Here is a 23675-nt window from a genome sequence, read left to right on the forward strand (position 1 = left end):
ACCCACACCAGGCTGTAAGTAGGTCTCCTTAACCTCCCCCAAAGTTGTACTGCCTTACTTAGCTTCCAGTGTAGACTACAAACCCCCTGGAGGCAAGAACCCCTCGCACAGTTTCCAGTACGGGTATGCTGGTTATCAGCTTATCAGATTAAATAAAAAGCAACTGGAAGAACTGGAAGACTGTTCCCCTCACTCAATATTCATAAAGGTGACAGTCAGCTCTTTGGAGAGTTCCCCACATCTATAGGACTTCTCCAAAACAAGCCCAGCCTCTCCACCATTCCCTAACCCCCAGGAGCTCCCCTCCTGCACAAGCCCTATTGGGTAGCCCCGCCCCCAGGAAGCCCCCCTAGAAAACCAGATCAGTCCAGGCTGCAGTAAGTAGGCAGCTGGGTCAGTTTGGGTCATTTTTGCCAACATGGGCCAGGTGACATTGCAGGTGGTGGACAGTGGCAGAGGGGTATGAAGAAACCACAAAATAAGGATGCAGAAGTAGTCCCACTTTACTAAAACCCATCTGAAGTGTTACTGAGTGATAAACCAACTAGACTCAGGGACAAAAACAAATGAGTTCAACCACTCTGAGCTTTCCATTTGATTTCCACAAACATCTCAGTCATGTGTTGTTGTTGTTTATTTATTTACAGCACCATTGAACATCTTTCGCTTTTACAGGTATGTGTATGTGCATACATTGCTGGGGGAGTTCACGTGCAATTAGTAATGAGCTATTTAAACTTGACATCTTCAAGTCTGAATAGTTCCCACAAATGTGACAATTACACTTTGGCAAAATCGCCTGTGAGGACGGAAGGAAGACTTCAAGCAACAAAACTCCATAATACTGTAACATAACTTCGGACCTCCTGGAAGGGTCACTCTCCCTCGAAAACCATCATCCTTCCTGGATTAGCCCCGCTAGACAGCAGGCTCATCGCCTCTGACCTGCCTTTGTACCAAGAGGAGACATCCAGCAATATTGATCCATTCAGCGATATTCAAAAACGTTCCATGTAAACAAAAAGGTCCAGAATAAAACACCTGAGAAGAGACGCTCCTGAACATGACACATAATGCATTAGCTAATCTCCAAATTCATAAGAACATTTAGATTACGGTGAGGATTAGGGTCTGATGCAATTTCCATCTGCGCCACAGTTTCCCGATTCAATAACTTCATTCCTACCTGCGACGACTCACGTGCAAATACACTCAGAAGCACAAATAAGTAACAAACGATCAGGTGAACAGCAGAGTTACAAAACAGGCATAATCATTATTCAGTCTAAATTCAAAACCCAAATCAGGTCATGTTTCCTCATTATTTTTCTGGCACAGTCTTTTTTTGTAGTCTTTAACTGTAACGGTGTAAAGGTACATTTAAAAGCAGGAAATATATTTTGTCCCCCTGGGAAAAAAATGCGGTAGGATTTGGCAAAGGACTCAGTTAACCACAAATAATACAGATTTTTTTTTTTAACATCTGAACTTGTCCTTAGCACCAAGATGAACTGCTTGTCCTAGAACCAATAAAAGACACATCATCAAGTTTAAAACTGATAGAGAATTAAACACCTTAGCCCCAAGAATCAATCATACCAGTATTTTCTGGTCTCCTTTTGTAGTTCCATCGTCGAACTGAAGACATTCATGAGTTGAAGAGGTCATGACAGAATAGTGACAGCAAATGCTTTTTTCTTCATTTCATTCACGGTTATATTGACTGATCTGTATAATCAGATTTGTAAGGCCTTTTTCCCCCCAAGCTATATCTTTCTAAATGTTCAAAATTTCTATGTAGAGATAACTGTAATTTTGATGAGCATTTTGATCTCACCTTGAAAAATATATTTTTAAGTTTATTTATTTTGAGAGAGAGAGATAGCATGAACAGGGGAGGGGCAGGGACAGAGAGAGGGAGAGAGAATCCTAAGCAGGCCCCACACTGTCAGCACAGAGCCCAATGCAGGGCTCGAACTCAAGAACCATGAGATCATGACCTGAGCTGAAATCAAGAGTTGGACGCTTAACCAACTGAGACACCCAGCCTAAAGTTCATTTTTTAAAGAATGAATTCTGCAGAACTGATACTATTAAAATGAATACAGGGCTCTCGAAGGACTTTTGTCAGCAATAACTCTCACCTACCCTTAGTTTAAGTCAGTAACTCAGAAATAGAGACAAATTTGCCCCCAGGGGATGTAGCAATGCCTGGAGACCCACAGAGGACGCCCTAGACTTTTAAAAAATTATTTTCATTTCAAAAAAAAAAAAGAAGGAAAGATTTCTGGAATGAACCTAAGCACACAGGAACACTAGAAAGTGAAATGACAGCATTTTTCTAATCCCAGAGGAAAACAGTGTTGGGTAAAGCCACTGTTCAGCAGGCCCTAGAGCCACCAGGCAAGACTGACTCAACGAGAAGAAAGTTCCTGCATTTCCTTGGGAGACTTAAAATGCAGGACAACTAAAGAAAGAGTAAAACTCAAGTAAAAATATCGTACTGCAGGCATCATGATGACAGAGGATGTCACGATGACTGCCTCAGATGACAGAGGAAACCACTTATCCCATACAAAAATATTGCACTGAATGAGCTTGTTTGAACTCATTAAATGTACTCTAGCTGTCTTAAAAAGGATTATTTCACAATGACTCTACTCCATAATGCGGTATGTGATTAAGTGGTCGTCAAGCTACCTCTGTGGTAAATTTGTTACATTTAAATTTAGTGCCTTTTCCTTTCCTAAAAAATACTTTAGAGAGTAGAGAACATTATCTGGATGTAAACTAGTCTGCATTTCTTTAGCCAGGGGCACAGAAACTAGAAAATTATCATCTTTTCCTTCTAATAAAAAGCAGAATGATGGGAACCAATTGGAAGTGAGGGCCAGACTTCCTCTTTGGCTCCAGTCAAGGCATCTCAACCAACATCTGTCTAGATTTTGGTCCACTTATCACCGTGGTGAGTTTCAAAGAGAATCCCCCGGTTTTTTTGTGAGTGCATGCCATACTTTTAAGATTAAAGATAAAAATGTTGTCTTATATTTTACCCCTCTTTTGGCTATACACTATCTATAGACTAGTCCAACAAACTCCTAGGGACAAAAACGTATTCGACTAATTCATGGCCAATTTAAACTCAGATAATAAATTTTCAAGGAATGAAAAAAAATTCTTATCCTACTGATCACAGATGCTTACTTATTTCAGCCTTAGAACGAACACTAAGACATTTGTTTAAACGGCATTAATGCTGAAAAACGTGGGTGCTTTTCACGTTACCAACCCAGGATTTCTGTTTGAGTACCGCACAGATTTACAACAGGACTCTGTGTCTAGAGCCTAAGAGATGATCGCTGTCAGTCAATTTTGCAACCCATCGGGGTCTCTCTACACATAGACTTTTCCATGAAGTTACTAGTTGGCAACTATACTAAATACTTTAAAATATGTCTAATGGAAGAAAAGTCAATCCAGCTTATTTTTGGCAGGAAGGAATACTCAGTGTCATATATTATTCTCTCCCAGAAATACCCATTTTCTCCTGATAAATGCTACATATATCCACATGATCATATAAAAGAAGACTCAAAGGAAATTTGGACAAATAAGTCATTAAGCAATAAATGAAAACAATCCCAACTGGACTGATTCTACAAGACAGAATGTAATTATTGTGTCATACTTCAGGAAGTAGAAATATTCCCAAACTTCCAAGTGAAAAAAAAAAAAAAGCATTTGTGTATTAAACATTTGAAGCACCCTATAGTTGTAGTTCAGTTCACAGCAGAAAGTAAACACTAGTTTTCTCTCCACCCTGCAAAATGAAGAGGTAGTCAGGAGGCATTTTCTTCCTGTCTTCCCCCAATAATCTCTCCTTCCTTTGATGTTCTGAGACTATTTTCTACTTTAATAGGTATTCATTTTGCATTTATTTGAAAACAAGTCAAAGAACAAAAATTCTGCAGTGACAGGACTACCCAACCTTCCTCTTTTATGATCTTATAATGGAATGAAAAAAACATTAGCTAACATGGTTCTTTAGTTTTTTCGATGTACTTGGCTATGAGCTCACCCGAGTGTCAGCCACAAAATCGAATCACTTTAAAACAAAAACTACTTTGAATCCTGTGTCCACAGCCATTGAGTCCCAGCCTTCAATGTCCCTGATACGTATGCTGGCATGGTTTGCTTTTTGAAATAAATGTTCAAACTAAAACAGTGAGTTTGTTGAAGAGCAGCATGAGATACCCAGGACGACGTAAAGGAGTTCACAGTCACATAAAAATTAACAGACACAGGCAATTAACATCCCAAACCACCAGCCCGTTGATGAACACACAGCGTGCACACCATGAATTTGACCAGTGCCTACAGCCCACAGAGGTCCTTCCACAGGCCCGAACACCTCGTCTATACTGTCTGTGTACGTCAGGACAAGATTAAAAATGTGTGCTGTTGACATAATGTTGGTCCTCCTGAGTGTTGCCCAGAGCTTGTCCATGGTCACTCAGACAGCTGTCCAAAGATACTTCAATAGCCACTTCTCTTGTTACTTGTCCACGGAGACCATCACTTGGGTACGTGTCCAGAGGGGGACAGCCATTGTGCTCTGCGCAGCCATTGACATGGGCCAGAGGCAGGGCCCCGGGCGGGCAGCACAGCTGTTTCTCACAGCCCTTGGAGATGCAGGGTGAACTACAGAGCAACAGCAGATCCTTCTGCTCCATGGTCTCCTTCAAGTCCACATGCTCAAACTGGATGGTCACATTGTGGATTCCCGCATGGTGGAAGATTTCTCGAATTTTCATACTGGCGTCCTGATAGCCCCTGTCCTTCCGATACTTGATGTGCAGGGTGGCGATGATCTTTCCGCTTATAAGTTCCCAGATGTGCACTTCATGTACACCGCTAATCCCAGGCACGGCCGAGAGTTTACTCACTAGAACAGAGGACAGCAGACAAACGCTAAGGCGCGTGCTGTAGTGGAAACATGCATGGCACCCACCACAGGAGGGACGTGGGCCCTGGAAGCATTCTCACCACCCCGATGTATTTCAAAAACACGAAGAAAAAGAGCTGTACCTGTACGGGTATGTTTTCTAGCAATCTTCTTTCTCCATTCAGAATCCCTGTACCATCCCTCATCAGCCCATAAGAGGTGATTCAAGAAAGTAAGTTTAACAACAACCCCCCAAATCCCCAAGGTTGTTGAGTTTACAAGGGAATAGACACCCACAGGGGCTGTGTGGGGAGCGTGAAGCAGGATGCCTTTCTGAAAGGGGAGAACCTGGCAATAGGGACCAAAAGCTTTTACCAGCATCCCTGGTGCCAGGAATTTAACCTAAAGGGAAATACCCAAATGTTCACGCACAAAAATGAGTTGAGCGATGCTCTTTGCATTAATGAAGAAATGGAAACAAGGGAAGAGTTAAATCGATTATATAAAATATGATACAGCCATTAACAAGTAAGTTGCATATTTAAGGATATGAGAAAAGGCATATAAGCTATCTGTAAGTGAAAAACACAAATAGTTTTACTGTGCATATGGCATGATATTTCTTCTTTCTTTCTTTCTTTCTTTCTTTCTTTCTTTCTTTCTTTCTTTCTTTCTTTCACAAACATCAGTGTGTATACACACACACACACACACACACACACACACAAACACACAATTTTTTTAAACAGGAAGTAAGCTTCACACCTAGCACAGAACCCAGTGCGGGGCTTGAACTAATGACCCAGAGATCAAGACCCAAGCTGAAATCAAGAATCGAACGCTTAACTGAGCCACCCAGGTGACCCCCCCACACACAAAAATCTTATGCAGATAAAGGCTTGTTTTATTGAATGATTGATACAAGATATTAAAAGTGGTAATTTCTGGGTAGCAGGATTACGAGAGATTTCTAGTTTCATACTTAGGCTCTTCCATATTTTCCATGCTTTCTCAAATGAGCACGTATACAGAGAAATGGTTTTGAAGACGGATTATGAGCAAAGACCCTGTAGCCAGCTAGGGTTTGAATCCCAGTGTAGTCATGACCTTGGGTAATTTACCTAGCCCCCAGTGCCTCAATGTCCTTATCTATAAATTAGGAATAATAATGATAGAACCGCATAGGTTTACTTTAAGAATTAAAATGGGGGCGCCTGGGTGGCTCAGTCGGTTAAGCGCCCAACTTTGGCTCGGGTCATGATCTCACAGTCCGTGAGTTCGAGCCCCGCGTCGGGCTCTGTGGTGACAGCTCAGAGCCTGGAGCCTGCTTCAGATTCTGTGTCTCCCTCTCTCTCTGACCCTTCCCCGTTCATGCTCTGTCTCTCTCTGTCTCAAAAATAAATAAACATTAAAAAAAAAGAAGAATTAAAATGAGTGAATATAAAGCACTTATAACATTACCTAACATGTAATAAGTGCCTTACAAGTGTGTTATTGTTATTACTATATTTTTCAATTTTTTTTTAAATATGTTATTTATTTTTGAGAGAGAGGGCATGAGCAGGGGAAGTGCCAAGAAGGGAAGAGACAGAGATCCGAAGCATGCCCTGTCCTGACAGCAGAGAGCCCAATGCAGGGGTCGAACTCACGAACTGTGAGATCATGACCTGAGCTGAAATCAGATGCTCAATTGATTGAGCCACCCAGGCATCCCATTACTATCTAATTTTTAAAAATGTGTTTAAAAAATATATATGTATATATCATTATATATATCTATATCTATATCTATCTATATCTATCTATCTATATATATATATTATATATCTATATATCACAAATATCACTAGATATCACAAAAGATGTGTATCTTTTTCTTCAACTGGAAAACAAGCTTCTAGAAAGTAGAGACGATGCTGTGTATCTGTGCCTGGATATCTCCTTCCCCATCTCCTACCTCCTCTGCCTGCGGCATCGGGCAAATAGTAGGTTGCAGGAATTGAAGCCTGACTATTTTAATTCTGCAGTAAAGCAGCCAGAGAGTTGACCGCACCTACCAACTCTGAGACTCTAAACCAACAATGGTGCCAAAGAGGCCCCCAAAGGCAGAAAGAACATCCAGGAGAAAAGACTGCAGGAGAAGCTCCAGCTATTAGCAATGGCACAACCAACTGGTCCCAACACACGCTATTAAACGTGGGTTTGGCAGGGCTATGGCCCTCATCAGACAGTCACACTGTAAATCACACCTTCCTTCATAGAGGAAAGCCTAGCCATGGCCATAAAATGTATTAAGACCCATTCAAACCTCAGTTCAGGAGCTTCTCATGAAGTAAGGTCTTCTAAGAGGCCTGGGCTCTATCTCAAGTTTACGGGCTCACTGGTGGGGCAGTGAGTGTATAACACAAATATGCACGAAAAACGTTTTTTTTACAAAAACATAACCTCCGTTTAGAAACACTAGAGATGAAGTTGCAAATTCAGTTTCTCACCAACATCTGGATAGTTCCCATTTAGAAATTCTGCCAAGTCTTTAAAATACGTATCCTCAGATACACATAACTAAGAGGAGAGTTTGACCTTCTGTTTGAGCAAAGCAAAGAAACAGAGTTCATTACTGAACGAGGTCATGAATTCAGGTTAAAACACGAACTACGATCCTTTTTACAGTGTTACAAGAGACCCGGTGACTTGCATGCCCGTAAAAATCAATTAAATAGAATGCAAGATCTAGAATATAAAGGAATGATTTATGTTTTCAGAATAAGGAGAGTGAAAATCAAGTTCTTGGCAGGGTAGCCTTCTTTGCATTAAATCTTTGACATGAAGGTGAAAGCTGAGGAATAGTTACTGCCCAAGCACCATATTCTCAAAAACTTGCAGCTGAGTCAGAGCGCCATGAGTCGTAAAGGACCTTTGGTTCTTGGAGCTGTGAGTCATCTTACTAGGCTACAAAACATATGATGGATGTCTCTATTGCTTGGTGATTTGAAGTATTTCAGGATACATAAATCAAACACTGCTCTGAAATAATGCTGGCCCTTTGGCCTGAAGAACATCAAATGGGCATGGTTCTAGATAAGAATCATCTGACTTACTCAGCTCCTCCATGTTGACTCCTTTGGGGACCATCTGCAGCAGAATGGCAGCAGTCTCCTTGATGAGTGGGAAGGCAGATGACAAAATGATGGCGACCATGATGACGGTCAGGCTGGGGTCTATGTAGCACTGCCAGTTACATGGGTCCTCGCCTTTCAGGGGACGCACGTAGAATATGATGGCCGTGACCACCACAACCACTGACCCCAGGGCATCGCCCATCACATGCAAAAGGACACCTGCCAGGAAGAAAGAAAGACCAATGAAGCACAGATCCAAATTTGGGGGCCATGTGACACGCAGGGACCTGGGTTCCCAAGTCTATGAATACCAGTTGCTATTTGTTTTCTTTTTGGTTAGAACAGCAGGATGGGTTTGAATGGAAAAAAAAAGAAAGGAAGGGCAACTACTTCACAGAAAACAAAACCCTAGGCCACCATCCCAGGACCCAGAGAACCTGGAACAGCCTAGGAAGATTCTGAGCCGCACACACATCTGGGGAGAGGGGGAGAGGGACTGTGCTTGTTCATAGTGCTACATCATGGCCATCGGTCACCCATCAGAAGGCACCGAGCTGGCTAACAGAGGCTGTGCAAATGGTTTCTTGTTCTTTCAGACAAGTATCTGTGATTTAAATTGTTTTAAACATTTTTAAGAGGAAAGGGAACAAAGATATATCACGAAAATGGTTCCTTTTATTCCTTGTCTTGCCTCTCCCTTCATCCATTTTCTCCCTTCCCTACATGACTTTGCCTACTGCTCACTTAGCCAGGGTCATTCAAACTGGATCTGGTTCAGGAGATCCTTAGGAAGACACTGCAGCAAGGGCACATGGGTGGCTCAGTCGGTTAAGCACCAGACTCTTGGATTCACCTCAGGTCATGATCTCTTAGCTTCATGGTTCAAGCCCTGCATCGGGCTCTGTGCTGACAGCATGGTTCCTGCTTGGGATTCTCTCCCTTCCTCTCTTTCTGCCCCTTCCCCACGCGTGCTGTCTCTGTCTCTCTCAAAATAAACTTAAAATTTTTTTTTTAAAAAGGGGCATCTAAAAAAATAAAAAATAAAAAAAAATTAAAGTAAAAAATAAAAAAGGGGCACCTGGATGACTCAGTCAGTTGAGCATCTGACTTCAGCTCAAGTCAAGTTCTCGTGGTTCGTGGGTTCGAACCCTAGAGGCATACCATGTACGCACTCAATAAAACACTACTTTCTGGTTGGTCAGTCATAACTCCCATGACATAGAGTAACTTCTGTCTTTTACTTAATAATAATTGTGATGCTGGCTAACATGTATGCATCAGATGCTATTGTAAGTATATTACACATCTTTACATATTAAGTCCATTTAAGGACTCTCTTAAGTGGTTATTCTCTCCATTTTACAAATGAGGAAACTGAGGCATGGAGTAGCTACATAACTTAGCCAAAATCACACAACTAGAAAGTGTTAGAGTGGGGATAGAAGTCTGGGTAGTCTGACGAGAGAACCAGTATGCATCCTGTCTCATATAACTCTTGCATTTCAATGCCAGGTTTTTCCTTCTAAGAAATTTCACTATCGGCTCCTAAAAATTATACAAAATAGCTTTCAAACTTGTCTTTCCCATAATCCATGGTCAGATGCTTAACCGACAGCCACCCAGGAGCCCCCTCTTCTACCCCTGAGGTCTTTCTTACTGGAAAAAACAATTAGAAAGAAACATCTCATCAAAGGAGACTTATTTTCAAATGATGTTAGGATTGCTGTTCATCTATTCATATTTACACTGAAATACAAAAGCTAATAATCTTCCTGACACTCTGTTACAACATTTTTTAACGTATCACGTTTGATCCCATTAAATAAAATCAACCACTACGACTGATGAGAATTTTTAAAGGATCGTGCTTTCACTGTGCTTTGCGGAAGCTGGAGCATGTTTCTCAGAAGACATTTGTTTTACTCCATTTAAATAAGAGAAACAGTCATGAAAATCTAGAAATGATTTTTGTTCACAAGAATCCTCATCAGTTGGTGTTCCCCTGCAGATCTGGGGTGGGAGGGGTTTCTAAAGAAGTGGTTTAAATGTCAAAAATGTGGGATGCCTGCATGGCTCAGTGGGTTAGGTGTCCAACTTCAGCTCAGTCATGATCTTGCAGTTTGTGAGTTCGAGCCCTGCGTCGGGCTCTGTGCTGACAGCTCAGAGCCTGGAGCCTGCTTCAGATTCTGGGTCTCCCTCGCTCTCTGCCCCTTCCCTATTCGTGTTCTGTCTCTCTTTTCTCTCTCAAAAATAAATAAGCATTAAAAAATCTTTTTAAATAAATAAATGTGAAAAATGTAACCACTCAGTGGACCGTCTACGGTGGTGAAGCAAGCCACTGGGCGTGGGGGTGTACAGGCAGTGTGGGGCACTTGGAAGGGGCAGAAATGTGAAGTAGGAGCCCAGGAAGCCAGGCTTGCCTCTGCTTCGAGCCTGGGTGACTTGGGAAGTCACCAGACTCTCTGGATCCTGTTTCCTTATCTATAAAGTGCACGGGTAGAGTCCATTCCTACTGAGGCCTTTCCAGCTGTCACATTCTGTCTGCCTTCTCCGAATCATGGCTCCAGATGGTTCAGACGCAGGCCCGAGGGGAGGCCAGCCTTCCTCATGGCCTGAAGGATGGAAAGTCTCCCGCCAGCCACAGCACGGGCACTGACGGGCACTCACCCTCACCCAAGAGGTGCAGGGGTGAGCCTGGCAACTCCACCCACTGCCTGAACGACAACGGCTCCCACCTGGTGGGATTCTTACAAGTGTCAAGTGACTCCTTCAAGAACGGGGCCTGGCACAAAGCATGCACTCCACAAACATGGTGGCTGCTGTTCCTCCCGCGTCGTCGCCCAAGCACTTCACATGCTTTATCTCACAACAGCCTCCTGAAGTAGATATTACTATCCTCATTTTAAAGATGAGGGAATTGGAGGCTTCGAGAAGTCCAAACACTTGCCTAACATCAGAGTCTTAAATAGGAGTCAAGACCCCAAACTGAGGCATCTTAAGCCCAAATCCCAATCCTTCAGCCACTGCATCATTCACCCCTGTCAGAGGCTAGAGGCTCACAGTCCTTGTGGACCACAGGGCTCAGCCACGTACAGCAAGGCACGTCACCTCTGACATCTTTGCACCCAGGATCTCCAACAGCTCTAGACCGAAGATCAGCCACATTATACAAGTTTCCCATACATTATGCTTCCCAAACAAGGTTACGATATCTATCAGTCCTGCTCGTAATTCTTCGGCATCTTTCCACCTACCTGTTCTCTTTCTCTGCAACATAAGCATGAATAATTAACACACTGCGCTTTGAAAAGTTAACGTGCTGTGAAAAACCTATGACATATAATATATAGCATATATTTGATGGATATTATATATATGTGTATATATACATACATACATACATACGTACGTACATATAAATATATATATTTTTTAAACCGAACCTAAAGAAAGATAAAGGATAGTGATTTTTCATTACAGATTCTCTCTTTCCAAAAAGACTGACCACCAAGCACTTTAGAAATTCCCCTGTTGCGGTTCAATTTTTTAAAACTGACTCATTTAGAAATGTTTAGGAGCTCATGTGTGGTTGTTACTATTGTTTGGGGGTTTGGGGTGCTTTTTTTTCTGATTTTCCTTATAGATTCATTCTGGGTACCACTTTGTAAAATAGATGGGAGCCTCTCAAAAATGAAAGTGTCTCCTGGATGATTACTTTTTCTGTATATTATTTCCAACCAAGTCCCATCACAGGCTTCCCCAAATCATCTGAAAGTAAAGGGCTGCATAATCTTCGTGGAAATACTCAAAGTCAAGATCGGGGCTTCTCGAATCACTCTGGAGCCAATTCTCCGCCCAAGAAGGTGAAAGAGAGAAATGCTGGATACAGTGTTGGCATCTGGGTGAGAAATGCACCCCTGAACTCCCTGACTAACCTTTGCCCAGCAGTACCTGTGACCTTGAGCACGTGGTACAGGGAAGACTAGTAACGTGCCTTCCACGTGCCTCACCAGAACCTCCACTTTGGGCCTGGAAGTAGAGATTCAACTGAGCCAACAAACCCGTCCCAGACACGGATTTCTGGCAGAAATAAATGAGGTCTGAGGGTCACTCGGCAATGCCACCTTGGATGCAAGCCACCCACTCTCCTCTCACCTTTGTCAAAATATGTTCAACTGGAATAGGTCGCATTTGACATTAACAATAGCCGGGGGTGGGCAAAATCAAGCACAGTAATAGCATGCCGCTGATCTGCGAGGCTCTGGAGTAGGTGGCATTAGCATGGCTCTAAGTGGAGCAAAGATAAATCATTAGCGACCAGTGTGTCCCTCAGAATCAATGCAGTGATTAGGCAAGAGACGAGGGTCATAGTCTATTCATGCAACTGGCCTACTTTCTAACACACCTTCTTAAAAGGCAAACAGAAAAGAAGGGCACAGCACTACACACTCCTTTGACCCAAAAGTAATCCTACCTCTGATATTCAGGGCTTCCGACTTTTTCTCCTTTTTCATAGTCTCTTCTGGCTCATTCTGGGTGTTCAGAGAATCACCTGCATTCAAAGAAGAAACCTTGTGTTGTGTATAAGTTCTACAAACAAAAAGAACCAATGGACTCAAAAAACAGGTTTTGTTATTTTAAACTCCCACTAGCTCATCAGACCCCCTACCTCTCCCCCCGCCCCCCCCACACACACGCACACACACACACCAGAATGGTACATTTTGGCCTTGACATCAGCCTTCATTCACACTCCTATTCAAGTTTAAAAAAAAAAAAAAAAAAAAAAAAGAGGCAATTGGGAGCCTACCCCCATCCCCAAACCCGGTAACCCCCAGGGGGACAGAAGGATGGGCAAAAGGGGAGGGAGAAAACAAAGTGCAGACAGCATCTAAGGAAGGGGCAGGGTTTGGGGACTGTTATCTGTTGCCCAATGATAACGGATTTTCAAGACAATCAATACTCCAAAGCAGATAGAATAAGGGGAAGGGGAAAGAGGCCAAAAAAGAGAAAAAGAAAAAAGAAAAAGAAACTGGAGAATACGATAAGTTAGAGGCAGAGAATTAAAGCCGGGCTGCAGAGGAAGGGAATTAAAAAAAAAAAAAAACAAAAAAAAAAACCATGGAAGCAGCATCCGCAGCCAAGCCAGAAGAAGAGGGCGTGAATGCGGAGGGAGGAAGGGACGCGCGGGAGGAGGGAAAGGCAGAGAGGTGCGGAGGATGCAACCGAAAGGCACCTGCTACGTTGGAGAACACCGTCGCCCCCCGCTCCTCCTTCCGGTCGGGCGAGGCCGCGCCGCGCGGGGACTGGCCGGGGCAGGGGGCGCCCCGCGGGGCCCCGATCGCGCGCGGGGTGCGGCCCTCGGCCGGCGGCGGCGGGCGGCGGCGGCGGCGGGGGCCCCAGCAGGCGAGCCAGGCGGCGCAGTCCTGGAAGATGAGCAGCCCCAGCACGTTGACGGCCAGCCCCAGCGCGCCCACGATGAGCACCAGCTCGGGGTCGTCGATGCGCTCGGGCCGCGCCAGGCGCAGCACGGCCTCCACGGAGATGGTGAAGCACAGCGCCGTGAGGAAGACGGCGTTGCTCAGCGCGCCCAGCACCTCGGCGCGCGCGTAGCCGTAGGTGGCCCCCAGGCCCCCGCGGGGTCGCCGCGCCACGTAGCCGGCGCCCAGCCCCACGCACAGCGAGATCAGGTCGGACAGCATGTTGAAGGAGTCGGACAGCAGCGCGATGGAGTTGCCCAGGTAGCCCGAGACCAGCTCGGCCACGAAGAAGGCGACGGTGAGCACCAGCATGAAGAGCAGCCGGCACGTCTTGCCCGAGTAGCGGCCCATGTCGCCGGGCCCGCCGCCGGTGGGGGCGCCCCTGCGCGGCCCAGCCCGGTGCCCGCCTCTGGCCTCGCTGCCCGCCCGGCGCCGGGCTTCTTATAAGGCGGAGGCAGAGCGCCCCCGGTCCCGGCACGTCCAGAGTCTAAGGGAGTGGCCGCGGCGGCAGTCTCTGAGGGCCCTCGGGCCGCCTGCGGGGCCCCTTCCCCCTTCCCGCGTCCCGGCCCCACTTGGCAGGTGGCCACGGGCCAATGTCTGGCCTTCTAGGACAGCGCGGGGCAGAGACGGAGCTGCTGGGGAGAGGGGGCGTGTCTGCAGCGCCCTCCTCCCCGACCCCCTGAGGCCTGGGTGGGATTCACCCACCGACCCCGCTTCCCCAGTCCCTCCCATCCCAGTGCGCCGACTGTTGACTCTGGGCGATAAGGACCTTGAGCTGCGGGGTGTGTGCTCTGCGGTGAACGTGGACACCTTCGCGTAGGTGCCCAGACGGGGCTGGCATTGTAGATTCCACATTAACCCGGGGAGGCCCCGGCCAACCCTGCCCAACCTTCAGGGCGCGTCCTGCTTTGCCTGTCGTAAAGCTGCAGCTGAGCCCTCACGTAGCATCCCCACTCCACTACAGCCCGTGGGCTATTTTATTCTCTCGCCTTGCGCATCGCCTTCGCGCCAAGAGCGGGTTATCGGTGCTGTCAGCCCCTCAGGGCACAGTGTCGTCCCTGTCCCCCACCCCCACCCCACCCCCACCAGCACCTTCACTCACAAGGCCTCCCACCAGGTGAACTGCGGGTGGCCCTGGAGGAGAGCACGGATCATACTTTTGTACGTTTTGTTAAAAAAAAAAAAAAAAAAAAAAAAAAAAAAAAAAGTCTTGAGGATCCAGGAGAAAACAAAAGAAACTGGAGAATATGTTAAGGTAGAGGCAGAGAATTAAAGCCGGGCTGCAGAGGAAGGGAATTTAAAAAAACAAACAAACAAGCATGGCACCCTACAGCGCTCAGAAATGCGCTTGCTTTCCCGGTGGTAGGCACAAGTCCCTTGACCACCGAAGAAGCGAGGCCAGGCCTCCTCTGTGTACTTGCCTCATTTTCCATTGCAGAGAATATTCTACTCACCCCCATGTGTCCCTCAGAGAATGACCTGGTACTCAAAGTTCAATCGCCTGCCCTCCATGAAGGTTTATTCCAAATAAAGCCTTTCCTGTTGACCACAGGCTCAGTTCCAAGTAAAAGTTATCCAGAAGAGAGCTGTCCCCAGGACTCTGGGAGAGGCCGAGCACCAGAATCCTTGACGAAGGGTGTTCGCTGTTGGGTGTTCAGGGAGGGGTGGTGGGAGAGCCCACGATTTTCTTTCTTGGTTTGTTTTTGTTTTATGTTCTTTTCTCATTCCCAAAAGGATCTGAATGTGAAGTCTGGTGATCTCTATTCCCCCTCTCCTGTTCCTAACCCCTGAACTTTAACCATTCCTGAAACACATCTGGTTTGGGCTTGGAAAGAAATGTGTCCATTTAGCAGCACGCTCTGATTCTAGCCCCAGTCATTGCCTTAGCCTTGTGAAACATGATCTTGTCTTTTAACATTCTCTAAGGGTCTCTAACAAGCATCCTTGATCCGAGGGTGCCACCTTACACAAGATGAGCACCCAAACTCAAGACGCCCATTAAGCATTCCCTCCTCGCCTCCAGGAAAATATCTCTACGCGAGAACTTGCAGAAACTGATCATTTAAAGTATCTCTAAAAATTAGTATTAAAATGGACAATAATTTAAAAGAAGCAAAGAGATACAGATAGGTTGATGAAAGTTTTGAAGCTGTCTGGCCTTGGACAAGACCCTTAATTGTTTGGGCTGGTTTTCACTGCTGTAAAAAGGGAATAATAATAGGGTCTTCTCATATGTTTGCGAGGATTAAATGGGTTAATAAGTATAAAGTGATTATAACAGTGCCTGGCACAGAGTAAGCACTCCATAAATTGCTAGCTGCTTATTAAAAAGAAAAAAACAACAGGAAGAAAAAGAAGGTGTGGCGTGAGGGGGAGGAGACTGGGCAGGAGGAGGACGGAAGGGCAAAGTGGTTCAGGGGGCCACGTTTCATCGTTAGCATGTTAGTATGGACATTAGCATCACGGCAGACGTGTAGCAGACTGTTGAACTACAGATGTCTTACTCTGATACGAAGAAAGATATCCCAGTTTCTGGCTTATACTGTCTTCAAACTATGAAGCCTTTGACACCCGTAAGGCAGGACAGCAAGCAAAGCAGTCAGAACAAGACAGAAGCCTTGTGCAAATCCCTTGACAGTTCTCCCACAGTCCCTGCTGATTGCATTTGTCATTCACAACTGAAAGAAAAACCCGAGGTCAGCAGAAATATATCACTTGTGCCTGTTACCCAGTCGTTCTCCTAACTGAAGGCAGATAAGAAGAATCATGTCGCTGCCCCAGGAGGTCAGTTGATGGAACTAGAAAGCCAACAGGCAACTGAGGAAGCCTTGGGCTTGGAAAGCTGTGTCTGAGGGCCCCTGCCCAGGGCTGGGCCTTCGAGACAGGCTGAAGGTGTCAATAAAATGCACTTAAGAAAAATGTTTTGACTAGCTAACTGTGATTAGATGGATGGATAGGTAGGTAGGTAGGTAGGTAGATAGATGGGTAGACAGATAGATACAGTTTATATACAGGGAGAATATATATAATCTAAGTTAATTGACAAAAATTTAGGCTGTGTCTTACACTTTCCTATATATGATGAGGTTTCGAAAGGTTTGTTTAATGGGCTTTGACTGTCCGGCCCTGTGCTGAGCACTTTATAGGCATTACCTCATTTCATCCTCACAACTGACTCATCAAATAAGCACTTATTTTATTGGTGAAGAACCCAGAACCCAGAGATTTTAAGTCACTTGTCCAAGATCACACAATATGTAACCGATAGAATGGAGATCTGATCGAGGCATCAGACTCTAGGGCTTACAGTCTTCACCCCCACATTATCCTGATTTGATAATTTTCAACACTCCTTTTGTTCTTTTTAAGTTTTACTTTTATTGGCATAGAACTTGATGCACTACAATTTACAAAGTCAGAGACTGTAACACTGAACGTTCTTCCTACACTGGTATTGACTCAGAAATTAACAAACTTTTCAGGAAATTGAAAAAGCAGCTGTTTTGTTTTCGTTTTTTTCTTTTTTCTTTGACTTTTTTTAATGTTTATTTATTTTTGAGACAGAGAGAGACAGAATATGAGCAGAGGAGGGGCAGAGAGAGGGAAACACAGAATCCGAAGCACGCTCCAGGCTCTGAGCTGTCAGCATAGAGCCCGATGCGGGGCTTAAACTCACAAACCTCGAGTTCACGCCCTGAGCCAAACTTGGACGCTTAACTGACTGAGCCACCCAGGAGCCCGTTTTCATTTTTTTTCTAGTTGACAAGAGATGATGCTAGCTTCGAGGAGGAGAACAGACATCTGGTCCAAGGCACCAAACTCCTGCTCTTATAAAAGAGGTAGCTCCTTTGCCCCCTAGCTCCTGCCTCCAGATTTTAAATACATCATCAGAAGCTGGATGCTCCTCACCCTTAGCCCAGCTCCAAACCCGCAGAGCATGATATATCTGATGACTTCCCTGAAGAAAATTGCCTCTGTCTCTCAAACAAAACAAAAAAAGGTGGGGGAGGCACCTGGGTAGCTTAGTCCGTAGAGTGTCAGACTAGATTTTGATTTTGCATGGAGCCTGCTTGAGATTCTCTCTCTCTCTCTCTCTCTCTCTCTCTCTCTCAACCTCTCCCCCTCTGTCTCTCCCCCACTCACACTCTCAAAAAAAAAAAAAAAAAGAAGGAAATTACTTCTCCAGGCAGCTGAGAGATCTTGTGTACACATCAGCTCCTTGTTGGCGAATTTATATAACATGTTTATTTGTAGCACTTCGTGACACAGATACTTTTTATACCCCAAAATGCACATTTTGCATAATGCACATGTCTCTCGAAGTGTCTTAGAATACAATTCCATTTACAAGATTCTGTACTTGAGGTGACCGCATTGTTTTTGATGATAGAGGCATGCGGTGTGAAAGAGGTAACAAGTAGGTGAGTGGTCAGCTCCACTGTGCCCGGGGCCGTTCGGGAAGGGATTCTCGGCAGCACCGTGAGCTGTGGCCCACTCAGAAGGGGCAGCTCCAACGTGACTTTGGAGCGTGCCCGTCAGCCAGCCGTGGTCTCTCCAAAATGCCGCTTTCTTGCAGCAGAGTGATGTGTCTGCTCCTAGCACTGGGCCCGGAAGTGGTAAGAATGCAAGCCCCATCATAACATCAATGATACAGTGCTCGCTTCGGCAGCACATATAATAACATCAATGATACAACCTGCTTATTGAACGAACAAACAAGCTCTAGATAATTTTAAGTTTGTATTCACTTTAAGAAACCTTGAAAGAGAGAGTAGCATCGCAGTTACGACTTGACCTTTGGAGTCAGACTTGGAACCAAATCCCAGCTCTGATGCTCACTCGGGTGACCCGGGGCAAGTTCCTGACAACCTCCTCTTTCCTCGTGTGTGAACTAAGGGTAATAATAGTATGCATCTCACGGGGTTGCCATGAGGCTTAAGTGACCAAACATCTCAATTGCTTAGTGCAGTGCCAAGTTCATAAGAAAGGCTCACTCAATAAGTGTTAATAAAAAATAACTACCACTTTGATTTGTAAATCCAAGTGTAGGGAGGGAGAAACATTTCCTTTCTCCAAAGGATCCACACAGAGTTACTGTTAGAGAAAAATGTGTTTAAGGAATGGTTTGCAACTTAATCTAAGGAGCAGTGAAACTTATGCAGATGTAAGATAAACTATTTTTGAGTTCCTACAGCTGGAAGGGGAGTGCCATGTTCCAAATGTTTGTGCTCCCACCCCAAATTCTTATATTGAAATCCTAAACCCCATAGATGATGGTATTAGGAGGTGGGGCATTTGAGAAATGATTAGGTTATAAGGTGGAAACCTCAAGAATGGGATTTGTGCTCTTATAAAAGAGACCCGACAGAGCTTTCTAGCGCCTTCCGCCATATGCAGACACAGCAAAAATGCTCTGGCTATGAACCCAGGAAAGAGTCCACACCTGACCATACTGGTATCCTAATTCCGGACTTTCATCCTCCACAAAGGTGAGAAATAAATTTCTGTTTGTTGTGAACTACCCAATCTGTGGTATCTTGGTAGCAGCCCAAATGGACTAAGACCTAGTGTAAGAACCCAAGTTACCAACTGTTGAGTGCACGGGTATAAACGAATGACTTTGATTTCTATATCCCAGGGATGATGGGGTTGAGCTGTTTGACACATTTGGCCAGGACAACGCCATGTCGGTTGGGGTCGGCTTGTCTTTGTGGGCACAGCGGCTCTGGTCTGTGTGCTTCCTACCATCTGCAGATATCAAGGGCTCACCCAGGTACTCGTGGGGACGTGCTGCGCGTGAGGTTTGAAGAGGGAAGGGAAGGGAAGTGAGAACAATCACAAGAAAGGGGATCTGGCTATTGGGACGAGGGGGAAAAGGATCAGAGGCAGAACTGGGGATTCAAGAAGCACATCATCCAAAACTCATTACTCACTGACAGTATTTGGGTATGATTCCTTCTACTTGATGAACACGAGGAAAAAAATTTTTTTTTGAATTCAAATGGAAGCAAAACCAAAAAAGCCCTCAAAGTTGCAAGAAACAGGGAGAAACTCTCCCTCGGTGTTGATTTCAAACCCAGTAATAGTTTTAGCTCTAAGTTACGCCCGCTGTCACTTAATAATTTACGGAAAGCCTTTACGTGTGTTATTTAATTCCATCTGAAATATTCTCACACACACAGACTTCTTCACTGCTAGATTCACCTTAACTTTTAGACCATAGTCGTTCCACTTTCTACAGACTTGGTCACCTGCGGTCAGCTGTGCTCTGGGAGGTGATCCTCCTGACGTGAAGGTCAATGGCAGCCTGCTACTACGTCTTGATGCCTACGTCATTTACCTGCCTTCATCTCATCGCCCAGGCATTTTATCATCTCACATCATCACAAGAAGAGAGAGTACAGTACAGTGAGATATTTTGAGAGAGAAAGAGACCACATTCACATAATTTTTATTAGTTCATTTCTATAATCTATTTTATTATTAGTTATTATTGTTCATCTCTTACGATGCCTAATTTATAAATTAAACTTTACCACAGATACGTATGTAGAGGAAAAAACACAGTTGATATAGGATTCGGGACTATCTGTGGTTTCAGGTATCCACTGGGGGTCTGAGAACCATATCCCACATGACTACTGTACATGAAAATGAGAAAGTCCATTTGCCCGAGAAGTCATAGGAATAATTGTGGGGGTTTAAATAAAACCTATAAATAATACCTTCGCCTTTATCTGCCAAACGGGGTGGTCCAATATTCAGGGTTCTGTAGTGGAGAGGTGTGGGTTTTGGAGCCACTCAAACCTGGGATACAATCTTGGCTCCATCAGTTGTTGGCAACTGGGCAAGTCACCTAACTTTTCTGAGGTCTATGTTCTCCTCTATAATCTGGAGGTAGAGATATCCTCTCACACAGTGTCTGTGAGAATTAAAAGGAGACAGCACAGAGGAGACGCTGCATGATGTTCTCATGGTAGACAGCTGACAAAGAGCAGATCCTTTCCTTACCTTCTGGCTGTCATCATTCCCAGGACTACTGTTGACTTCTGACAGGTGCCAATGTGGAACCCCCTTCCCAGTTATTTAGATTACTATTTTTTATAAGATCGTCTATTTCCCTTTGGTTCCAATAATCCATTTAGCTTACAACTAATTAGCTATTGATTAATAAAAGGTATTATGAATGTAAAATTGATTAAATATGATTAAATAAAATATTTTAAGACTATAAACATATTCAAAACAAAATGTTTCATAAACCTAAAATTCCAAACTTCGCAGCTATCATTATTACTACACTTCTTTGTCCATCATGGTTCTATCATCTCTTATCATGTGGCAGAAGGTCAGAGAGAATCAGCATGATGGACAGAGATAACTTTATGACTATCAAAAAATCAGAAGCTATGTTAAATATTACAATGAGGTCTGGAGGAGAACTAAGATTCTTGACCTCTGATACTAAATTACCGTACAACTTAGTCAGCAACTAAACTTCGGAGCCTTAGTTTCCTAATCTGTCAAATGCAAATAAGAACCTCATACTACTTAGGGCATGTACATGTTTTGAACATCAAATAAGACAATGAAGATACAAACATGAAGACAAAGAGGAGGCATAGCTGTTGTTACAATTGTGGAGCCACAATCACCATGAGTTCTAGAAAGTGAGCACTGTTTTATCTGTAACCACCAGTAATGTACAAGGGTCAGCCAAAGTTTTAGGTTGCCTGACCACCCCCCCCCCCCCCCCACCGCTTCCTTCTGGTAAGAAGTTCTGTCCTTTTGGACACAGACATAGGCATATAACCGACGCTGAGCCAAACATAGTTCCTCATTCCCTGGCCACCATGCGTGATTCAAAGGATGGGCGCTTGATCCAAGGTGGACGGACCACAGTTCTTCTCTTGAGGTTTTCAAAATATATCAGAGACAGACAGAGAGAGAGAGAGAGAGAGAGGTTCCTTTTCTTGACTGGTTACTAAGCAGTGAGGAGGTGACTCAGAGCCCCTAATAATCATGTCTCCCCCATGCTGGGCTCTGCGCTGACAGAGCTTGGGATTCTCTCTCCCTCTCCTTCTGCCCCTCCCCCACTCGTTCTCTCTCTCCTTCTCTCTCTCTCTCTAAGTAAGTAAACATGTTTAAACAAATAAATAAATGGCAGACTAAATAGGATTTCTCCCCAATGTTGGAAATTATTCCCGCTCCATTTTTCTGTTCTCTCCAAAGGAAAAACTCCTGAAAACACTGTCACAGTCTTTACTTCCTCAAATTCCATTCTCTCTGTCACCCATGCAATGCCACCTCCATCTCCATGACACCACTGGAAAGGCTTTGTGAAAGCCTGACTCACGACTTTCTCATGCCTGAATCCACTGGTTTTCTGTGCTCCTCTCTTGGAATTCTCTGCACCAATTGTTACTGAAGACCTTGCTTTCCTTTTTGAAGACTTTCTCCATTTGATGGCTGAACGATGCAACCTCCTGGTTTCCCTTCTATCTCATGGGTAGTTCCTCCTCCTCCTCTAAGTCTCTAAATGTTGGTGTGTCCCAGGATTCAGTCTTAGGCTCACTAATCCTGTCTGTCTATGCTCATTCCTTTGGTTATCTCGCCCAGTCCATTCTCCAGGACTTGGCTCATGCTATTCCCACCTCCTGGAACAGTCTCTGCCCTTCTCCTCCTCATGCCTTAAGCCTCAAAAGCCACTTCTTCAGGGGGTCTCCCCTGGTATCCACTCCGTCTGTGGCCCACAGGATGACAGGAAATAAAATAAAGAATAGATTAAATAATAAAAGAAAAAGGGAGGGAGGAAGAGCACGAATGAAGGAACATGGTTCACACTGGAGCTCACAGCTTCTTGTGTTAAGGAGACTCTCCATTCCCCAAGCTTTGCATCTCCACAGACGCACCTCTACAGGAGTAACACTCCTGGTCTCCTTCTGTCGCTTACCCAGCTTTTCTTGGAAGCAGGGTAACTACTCCGGATTACTAAGTGTGGGAGAAAGACTGGAACATGCTTGGCTGACCTTTTCTGGCCTTTCTTTTTCAGATTCGCCTTCCCGCAGAGACCTGCAATCCTGGTCTGCAGGTCCAGGAAGGAAACTGCCTGGGACAGGCTCTGCCTCGTGGAGGGAGGTCTGGGACGGGGTGGGTGAGTTTAGTTCTGGGATGAACTATCAAGCCTTTTGCTGCTATACGTCAAAGCCATAGTCAAAGCCAAAGCCATACCTCTAATAAAGTTGGTATTATGCTCAATTGTCACCTATATCTTACGTAACAATTGTTTCCAAACCTAGGAGAATAAGAAAGGGGTATTATTTATTACTCCCTAAAGCCTTAACATACTGGTGAGTGGGCAGGAGCCTGGAGAAGGATTAAGCTTAGAATGTACAGGCCAAAGTAACACAGGGTGACTGAAGCGTCTGGAGGGACAGAGCGGGCGCTGTAAGGTTTTAAGGCTCCAGTAAGTGTGAGCCTGGCAGCATTTGACCGTGGCAATCACAGGAGCCTATTCCCTACAGAAAAAAAAATGGCTGTTGTTATAGCTGCAGGGCTGTTTTAACAGGTCCTCGTGAGCATGAGTTTTCAAGACTGGTTTTACTCTATGCTTCAGACTTAATGTACAGTGAGTGAGAGGGAGAGCATAGTTTGCTCTCACAAACAATAAGGCTGCACCAGAGGAAGGGAGTTTTCCTGAAGTGAGACAGATGCAAAAAAGAAAGGGAAATGCACACATATCTAAATATTCTTAAAGAGGGGATTAGATCAGATCAGACCGGGGTTCTTTAAATATTCTTAAAGAGGGGATTAGATCAGATCAGGTTCTTTGGTTCCCAAAGAAATCCTTCAGTTCAGAAGCAGAAAGGCAAGATTTCAGACAGCTGACTGGGCTCTGGAATGCTTCCATCACCACCAGAGAGAACCAGATCCAGGGAACCACTAAAAGTCCTCCTCTTAAAGCTGTCAATACTGTCTGAAATAAAAGCAACTGGGGAATATAGGATCTATGTGATGTTCCTCGCCCACCCCCATTGTGTGCTGGGTGTGCAGAGAACAGGTCTTTTGTATCTCTAGTTCACAGATTTTCAGATGGAGGGGAAGACACTCAAGGAACTTCACCCGAGGAAC

General features: G+C 44.7%; 1 protein-coding gene across 2 annotated transcripts in view; it reads right to left on the bottom strand.

Annotated features, from left to right (window-relative positions):
- Nucleotides 1-3994: 3994 nt before the first annotated feature.
- The window catches only part of SLC30A10 (solute carrier family 30 member 10), a 34459-nt gene continuing 14778 nt past the window's right edge, over nucleotides 3995-23675 (bottom strand). Inside the window, exons 1-4 of one of the 2 annotated variants that reach the window (XM_042926216.1) lie at nucleotides 13301-13895; nucleotides 12539-12616; nucleotides 8044-8283; nucleotides 3995-4945 (exon numbers count right to left, since the gene is read on the bottom strand). In XM_042926216.1, coding sequence (XP_042782150.1) covers nucleotides 4446-4945; nucleotides 8044-8283; nucleotides 12539-12616; nucleotides 13301-13895 — 1413 coding nt within the window. In that variant the 3' untranslated portion in view covers nucleotides 3995-4445. Of the gene's footprint in view, nucleotides 4946-8043; nucleotides 8284-12538; nucleotides 12617-13300; nucleotides 13896-23675 lie in introns of those variants that run through there. The other variant, XM_042926217.1, reaches the window with a different exon arrangement.

The sequence above is a fragment of the Panthera leo genome, chromosome F3 (genome assembly GCF_018350215.1).
Source record: "Panthera leo isolate Ple1 chromosome F3, P.leo_Ple1_pat1.1, whole genome shotgun sequence".
NCBI lineage: Eukaryota > Metazoa > Chordata > Mammalia > Carnivora > Felidae > Panthera > Panthera leo.